Below are 9,067 nucleotides of genomic sequence, written 5' to 3' on the forward strand. Positions count from 1 at the left end.
TTCAAATGAATTGACATTTTTTAGCTTACCACAAGTCTATGCCTATGGGGAAAACCCAAAGGTATATCATACATTATAACGTGGTAGTTAAGTTTTTATCCTTTTTCTTATAAATATAAGGGACCGCTTATTAAAAATTCTGCCTATGTCATTGTACATCATTTTTTAAAATTTCTGCAAAAGGTTGTTTTTATGACTTAAACTCGCGACCTTCAGGTCACATGACAATAACTTTATTAGTTACTTCAACACCTCCTTCCAACTATGCCCGAACACTCTTCCGTAATCTCTACTCCTAATCACATAACAACAACTTTACTAGTTACTCCAAGATTCCGCTTCCAACTATACCCGGACACTCTTCTGTGATCTCTACTCCTAATCACATAACAACAACTTTATCAGTTACTCCAAGATTCCCCTCCAACTATACCCAGACACTCTTTTGTGATCCCTACTCCTAATCACATAACAACAACTTTACCGGTTACTCCAAAAATCCCCTTCCCACTATACTCAGGTCCCAGGCACAGTTCTGTGATCCAACTTCATCAAAACCATGACTTTCACCATAAATTTCATGGCATAATTAATGACACGTTTGTGTCATTGACAATTGGAGGTCTTGTTGTTTTTGATTAAAATCAATAAAATTGTCTAGCATCACCACAAAAGCCACAACATCTTTCTAATCTCCCAGAAGAGTGGGGGTGACAAGAGAATAAATTTGTCATTTTATATTATTAGTAGAATCATTTTATGCATGTATAATTAATTTCTGTTTTGTTATTCATTTACTCTTCATATAGAATAATACATAAGTTGAGTCATAATTTATATCTGTATTATTTATATAGGATTGTAAAATGATAATCAAATGTAATACTACAAAAAAGCAACTAAAACACTACCAAACATAGTATTACATATGTTAGTTTTGTTACATAACCCCTTAAGATTTTCTTACTAATGCTTAAACCAAACTTGTTTAAGGATTAAGGAATATCTTACATGAAATAATAACCTTTGCACTAAATTTTAAATTTTCAATTGAAACGAAATATGTACTCAATTTGAATTCCAACTCTGAATACCCATTTCTTTTTCTTGTTTTATTAATTAGCTTCGATCAATTATTGTCAAAAAGTCAATTTAGTTTTAGTGAGTACTGAAATGAGGGTAAAGGGAAGTAGCAACCATTTTTGAATAGAAGAGGGGACTATTTTTTGGTTGAATATAATTGGAAAATGGATGCGAAAAATTAATCAACAAAAGAGCCCATAAAATTCACTTGCCACATGACTTCCTTATAAATAATAGCAAGTTAGGAAGCAAAAAAAAAAAACAATAATTTACATATATTCATGGCTTCAATATTCTTACAAGTTCTTGCACTACTTGTAGTGCTATACATTGTTCAAGAACTACTTAATAAATTCATGAAAAAGAAGAAAAAACTTCCCCCTGGCCCAAAAGGGCTACCAATTATAGGAAATCTTCATATGATTGGCAAAAATGTCCACCAAGATCTTCATAAAATAGCTAAAAGATATGGTCCCATAATGAGCATGAGATTTGGTGTTGTTCCTATAATTGTTGCTTCATCTCCTCATGCTGCTGAACAATTCTTGAAAAAACATGATCTTATTTTTGCGAGTTGACCAGATAATAAAGTTGTTCAATACATCGCGCACAATCAGAGAAATCTGACGTTTTCAAAATATGGACCTTATTGGCGAAATATGAGAAAATTATGCACGTTAGAATTAGTTAGTAATCTCAAGATCAATTCATTTCAAGCCATGAGAAAACAAGAAGTTGCAAATTTCGTGACTTTTATCAATAGGGCAGCTTCTAGTGGTGTTGAAGTTGATATAAGTGCTAAACTTGCTTCTTTAAGTGCCAACATGGCTTGTTTAATGGTATTTGGGAAAAAATACATGGATGATGAATTTGATGAAAGGGGTTTTAAAGATGTGATTGAAGAGACTGCAGTTGTAACATCAACACCTAATTTTTGTGAATTTATTCCATTTCTTGATGTGTTTGATTTGCAGGGACTAACTCGTCGTTCGAAGGAATTGGCAAAGATTTTTGATGATTTTTTTGAGAGAGTTATTGATGAACATGTTCATGATTCCAAAGAGGAGAAGCAAACAAAGGATATCGTAGATACTATGATGAATATCATGCAATCTGGAAAAGCTGAGTTTGAGTTTGATCGTCGCCATGTCAAAGCTATGTTACTGGTAATGTTTGGTTCATCATTCATGAATAAAATTACAAGTTAATTTAAGTTGACCTTAACTAATATTTACTAACAGAATGAGAAGATTTTCACTAGCAGATCATTTTTTTTTTTTTGCTTATAGAAGGTGACTTGTCATCTTTTTCAAAATCACAAATATCACTTGTTATGTAGGGTTACTTGTAGACATCTTTGGAAAAATTGATAGTGTAATAATTCATGTACTCCATCGATTTACTTTTAACTGAGTTTTAACTTATATTCACCAAAGTGTAAGAAGAATTTCGCCAACATAAGTCACGTTTAATTTACCTATTACAACAAGCAATTTATTTTATACTTAAGGATTACAAATCTTGTTTTTTTTTTATTTTATGGTTACCTATAACTATCTTCAAAGAATTTGATGGTTAAACATGCTTGTGAATGTTATTTGTTTAACAATTGGAGAAGAGTTCTCTATGCAGGATATGCTAATAGCTTCAATGGATACCTCATCAACAGCAATTGACTGGATTTTCTCTGAAATTATAAGACACCCAAAAGTAATGAAGAAATTACAAAATGAGTTGGAACAAGTAGTTGGCTTAAATAGAATGGTGGAAGAATCAGATTTGGAAAAATTAGAGTACTTAGACATGGTCATTAAAGAAGGCTTTAGGCTTCATCCTGTTGCACCACTATTGATTCCTCATGAATCCATTGAAGATTGCACAATTGATGGCTTTGATATACCTAAAGGTTCAAGAATTCTAGTAAATACTTGGGCAATCGGAAGAGATCCAGAAGTTTGGCCAGAACCCGAGAAGTTTGTACCAGAAAGATTTGTTGGTAGCAACATTGATCTTCGTGGACATGATTTTCAACTTTTGCCATTTGGCTCTGGCAGAAGAAGTTGCCCTGGTATACAATTAGGGCTCATAACCGTTCGCTTGGTTCTAGCACAAATGGTTCACTGTTTTGATTGGGAGCTACCAAATGGTATGACGCCAAATGATTTAGACATGACTGAGATATTTGGTTTAACTATGGGTAGAGCTCAACATCTAATGGCTATTCCTACGTACCGGCTACTTGTATAATTGATATTAAGAATAATAAATGATCGAGTTGAACTGAGCCGAGTTAAACTTGATGTATGGTTGATATTAAGAATAATAAATGATCGAGTTGAACTGAGCCAAATTAAACTTGGTTAAGAGAGGACTTGGCATTATGTCTTGTATGCCTAGTGTATCTATGTTATTCAACATTTATACACTTTATAGTTATAGGAGTGTTTAAAACTTATTAGTATTTGATGTTTACATAAAATTCATAAATATATGATATGTGTTTTCCATACATATTTATTATTTAATTATGGTTGACTGATACGTTCTTGGTTTTTTTTAACTATTTTATTTACTTTAATATAAATATGAGGGAAAATGCTCTATTTCCACTTTGAACTATATGCGAAAAGGCTGAGATACACCCAAACTTTAGGAGGGTCCTATTGTCCCATGGACTAATTAAAATCGTGTTTTTGATAACCTTAGTGCCTACGTGGCACATAAGTGGCATACACATGTGCCTACGTGGACCCTTCAGTGTGTTGTGTCACGTAGGCAGTAAGGTTGTCAAAAATATAATTTTAATTAATCCAGGGGGGTAATAGGAGCCTCCTAAAGTTCAGATGTGTCTCAACTTTTTCACATATAGTTCAAGATGAAATAGAGTATTTTCTATAAAGATGAATGTAAATACGTATTTAACCAATTAAGTTGTTCCCTTGTTTGGGTACTTCTAAGTTCTATCCATCAAAATATTCGACTTAAGACATAATCAAAATTTAAACTTTATCAACTCTAGATCCTAAAACAACGATGATCAAATATTAGTGATTTAGATATTTAAGTCTTACAAATATTTAATTAATTTGTTTTATATAAATATAAACTTTAAATTAAAATTATTAAATCCGACTGAACACGTATATCAACTTCTAAATAGAATGGGTGTGGGGAGGGAGGGGGGGGGGAGGGTTGAGGGACGAGGGGTTGGGGTTTAATATGTGGTTCACAAAGGGATATGTCTTGTAAGGCTATTATGGGTCCTTTATGGTAGTTGGTACAATAATTTAGGTGAGATTTATATCTTTGATCAGACCTACTAACTAAGGGACATCTTTAGTCAGGATATATATAAAAGCTGGTAACTCAAATTTAGTAACCTTTCCGTTTTGTTTAACTTGACTCGTATACCGTTAAAGTTTTCTATAATTATAGCGTTTGTTTGAAAATTTCATAATTGCTATAAAGATGTATTGTCTCATATTATAATTGACATTTTATTATAACAATATGATAGACCTCTTCCAATTTTACCTTCTTAGAATTTCGCAAAACAAACAAGCTACTAAAGAATTATATCCATTTCAACATAGTCATTAAGAGCAAGTAGGTAAAAGTACTTTTTATTTTCTATGAATAATAAGTCTTTATGGGGTGTGCCTAAACTAAATAAAAAGTCACTTATTTAAAAACGGAGGAAGTATATTGCTAATGTATATAGGATAAATTAATCCATACAACTATATGATTTGTAGCGACAAGCCACACTAACATGAATTGCAGTGGATACTTGAGATTCAGAAGGTAATAGTTGTAAATTATAGAGACAATAATTTAGATGACACAGAATTATACTAAAAAAATATACTATTATATTGATATTTTTTGTCAAACGACCTACATATTAAAAATTAATATTGAATAAAAATAAAACATATTCGGAGAAATTTTTCCTAAACAAGACTCTCTGATGACTACACTGTGTATGTTATTATGTTATGGTACGAGAAAAGAGTCTTCTAGAGGTTCAAAAACTTTTCTCCAAAAAAGAGATTACCCAAATATAAAAAAGTTTTATATAGTAAAGTAATTATGATACTACGTTTATTTTTTTTCAATAGAAAATTAATACTCAAATTTAGTACAAAAATATTAACACTTAAAACATATTTTTCAACATTCTAAAACCGATATTTTTGTTGAAGAAGATATTTTACATGAATGAATATTGAGGGCTGACGTGCTTGTTTAATAAAAAAGAAATTGGAAAGAAAAAGAAATTTTGTGGTTCAGTACGAAGTTGTCTGGACATTCATGTATTTTAAATGGTTATGAATGACGCATTGAATCTTTGCATCAGGTGCCTTCCTATTGTCTTATTTATACCTCTGTTTAAAAAAAAAAATAACCTATTTTTTTTAATTCATTTCAAAATAAATGATTTCTTTTTTTTTTGGGAACAATACTTTAATTTTAACTTTTCACATAACATGTTTAGGATCACAAAATTAAAGTATCTTTTAATATATTTGACCTAACTTTAATTTAAAATTACAAGATTCAAAAATCTTTTTTATTTTCTTAAATTTTATATAAAATCAAAATAGGTTATTTTTTTGAAACGAAGGAAAAAGTATAATTCATTGTCAGTAATAGGCACATTCAAGAAACTAAAATAGCACGATAATTGTGAATGTTGTAAAGAAATAAAGGTGACAGTCACTTTCTTTGATATGGAAAAGGAGTCACGGGATCAAATCAACGTTCAAAAGGAGAAGTTGGTGTATGAAAGCTACGCTTTATTTTTATTAGAGATTATTTTTAAGATTTGAATTCGTGATCTTCTGGCCACATGACATGAGCAACGTTCCAGAAGGAATAAAAAAAATTGGATTTTATTTTCGCACTCCTACTATTATTTATTTATAAATTATGCCTTTTGTGATTTTGTGAAATTTATTTTCATAAATATTAGGATAGATAAGTTTTTTTAATGATCTTCAAATGCTTGATAATTTTAAGAATTATATTTTCTTGTGTGATTAATTGTGATTCGTTTCTTGCATAAAGATTATATGTAAAATTTACTTTCAAGTTGTAGCACGATATAAAAATTATATTGTTTATAAATATGTGAATATACTTGTAAATTATTATAACTCAATAAGAAATCTAGAGAATACAAATTAGTGAATTCAGTTTTCTCTATATGTGATATGAAAAGATATTTGATATGTTTAAAATGTGGGGTGTTTGACATGTGATTAGAAGTCACTATTAGATTTAACATAAATTTATATATTTTTGAAGGGCATAAACTTGAGATAGTTAATATACATTTATTTTACATTTATTGATGATATGTGATATTGTGTGATAATTTTTCGATATGTTGATTGAAAGAAATCATAAGAGATTTAATTTACACATTTAAAAATGGAGAATTTTGGAGGAATTGATATTATGATGGGTATAAAGGCTATACAAAATAGTGGGGATAATGCATTGAGTTAATCTCGCTACATTGAGAAAAGGGGGCTAAATAAGTTGGTCACTTTAAAAAAAAAAAGATGTCAATACTCATTTGATCCTAGATCGAGTTAACTAATGACGATGAAAGAATGGTGGCTTAACTTGTTTAAACAAATGCTATTGAAAGAGCCAGTAATTGAGTTTTGATTTTCTTTAGAGAACTAAATATTTGAAAAATCTTAAGTTTATACCATTTGATAAAGGTATATCAATACAAGTTGGTATAAAGTATGTGCGAAAAATAAATTTATCACATGACGAATGTTATCTCTTGAAGAAGTACATTTCTTGAAATCAAAAAATAGAGTTGCATTGGTACAAGCAATCTAAGGAGGTGAGTTATTGAGTGATCGTAAAGAGAATTCATTTATTTTGTAAAATATGAGCTCAATTTTGTGATAGTCAAGCCACTCTAACTCGAACATATAAAGATTATATAACGGAAATTCAAAACTTATAAATCCTGGAGTATGTGAGAAAGTTGAATCAAAATGAAATTATAACTACGATAACAGTTGTGGAGTCAAATAAATTTAACTAATCTATTTATTAAATTTCTTAAAAGGAAGTTGTTGAATATATCTTCAAGTTTGATTATGTTATAATTCCTTAGTTAGGTCCACCGATAATGATAATCTCACCCAACACTGTGAAATGAATAATTAGGGATTCAAAGGATAACAACAATAAATGTTTCAGTATTTAAGTAAGAGATATATTAGTACTGATTGTCATAGATTAGAGGGTTGAGTTCTAATTCTTAATGAGGTTTAGTTCGTGAAATAAATGTCTCAAATATGACAAAGATACTGGAAGAACTTCACCTATATAAAAATAAAAGTGGTGCCGCTTCGATTGATAGTTGGACTTATTCTCATAAATGTTTATGAATTTTGGATAACACATGGCCATAAAAGTGCTACGCATATTGAGTGGAAAGCAGGAATGAAATATTTATGTGTGTAGTTTCACCAATGTTATCACAAGAAATAACACGTTCAAACCTATCATGCTACATGAAATTTCGATTTCGTCTTGTGGCAATGCACTAAGATTCTGTTCAAATCGTAAGATTCATTACTCTATGCGTGAATAAGATTTGGTCTTTGCGTTATGTCATAATTTATATTTAAATAAGTGGGGGATTATTGAATTTTGCTTAAACTAAATTACTAATTATAAGTATTTTATGACGAAGTACTTTTTAAATGAAAGGGTGTCTCTTCAATTTGGGTCTTTTCAATGAAAAGTTGTGTCCTCTCCACCAATTTCATTTAAACCAAACCTCTTGAGAGTTTTAACGGAACTTTTTCTTAACAAAAAATCTTTTACAGAAATTTTACTCGAAAAATCTTACAACAATTTTTTGCAAAGCGTTCGTTTCTTCCTCAAAAGATCAAGTTCAATTTCTTGCTTTTTAATAGTATTTTCTTCGCTATTTGGTTGGTGCAGAAATTCGTAGACTTGTCATATCTACTAAAACTATTTGCACATAATTCCAGTGCAATATCGCAGAGGAGAGAGACCAAATAGCATTTTTAGAAAAGCGTTTCGTGAGTATTTCAAGCCTTTAACTCTGTGTTTATTGTTCGGATTACTAAGTTTCATCTTTGTATTCTTCTTCATGTATTTTGTATTCTTGAAACATATTTTTCAACAATCCCTCAATCCTTAAGAGTGCCGCTCGTAGAGATGGGTCGTGTAATGCGCGAATGCAGACTTAAACATAACCCAATAGCCACCAAACCCTGCAACTGATGAGAAGGCCCTATGGAGTAAAGGGAAGGTCACGGGCCAAGGCTCCGACAGGACCTGGAGGTCGGATGAATCTTCCGAGGAGGAGGGGTTGGAAGGGCCCGGAAGAGGAAGTGATCCCCCCACAGGTTCTATGTCTATAACCTGGGACATATCAGCAAAAAAAATCTCCCGATGAGCGGCGTTTGCACTTCTCGGTGCGTAACACCCTAGTCGGAAGACCTAGTTAATACGAGTAGGATACGTATTATATCAAAATACTATATATGAAAAAAAAAAAAATTGTTGACAAGTCGTTGCCCTGAAGAAGAAAGATTATGATATTCTGAAAAGGAAAAAAAAGACTAAGGAAATTTCAATGGAAAATATTTCAATGCATTGTTTTCATACTTGATGTCTTCTACAACAACATATTTGATGTAATCGTATAAATAAATAACAAAAAGATTTTAAGTTAGATATACACATTGATCTCAATCAGAAGAAGATTCAAATTTAGAGTTTCAAATTTTTTTTTTTTAAAAAAAAAAACAATTTATTGGATTCTAGAATAGATGTGTATATAAATTAAATAAATTTTTAACACAAAAAACAAATTTTTTATTAGAACTACTAAATTTTGTTAAATCTATAGCTAGAAGCCTAGAACTCTAGAGCCGCCCATGATATACTTCCTAGCCATGTTTTATTTTTTTCA

At 30.6% G+C, this 9,067-nt stretch overlaps 1 protein-coding gene across 1 annotated transcript; it reads left to right on the top strand.

Annotated features, from left to right (window-relative positions):
- The first annotated feature begins 1,275 nt into the window (after window positions 1–1,275).
- On the top strand, window positions 1,276–3,622 carry LOC107872289 (cytochrome P450 71AU50-like). The gene is given in 2 exon segments (XM_047412439.1): window positions 1,276–2,249; window positions 2,716–3,622. Coding segments are annotated over 2 exon segments (1,500 nt in total). The 5' UTR covers window positions 1,276–1,364; the 3' UTR covers window positions 3,331–3,622.
- The last annotated feature ends 5,445 nt before the right edge of the window (window positions 3,623–9,067 follow it).

This window comes from Capsicum annuum, chromosome 5, assembly GCF_002878395.1.
Source record: "Capsicum annuum cultivar UCD-10X-F1 chromosome 5, UCD10Xv1.1, whole genome shotgun sequence".
NCBI classification, from domain to species: Eukaryota; Viridiplantae; Streptophyta; class Magnoliopsida; order Solanales; family Solanaceae; genus Capsicum; species Capsicum annuum.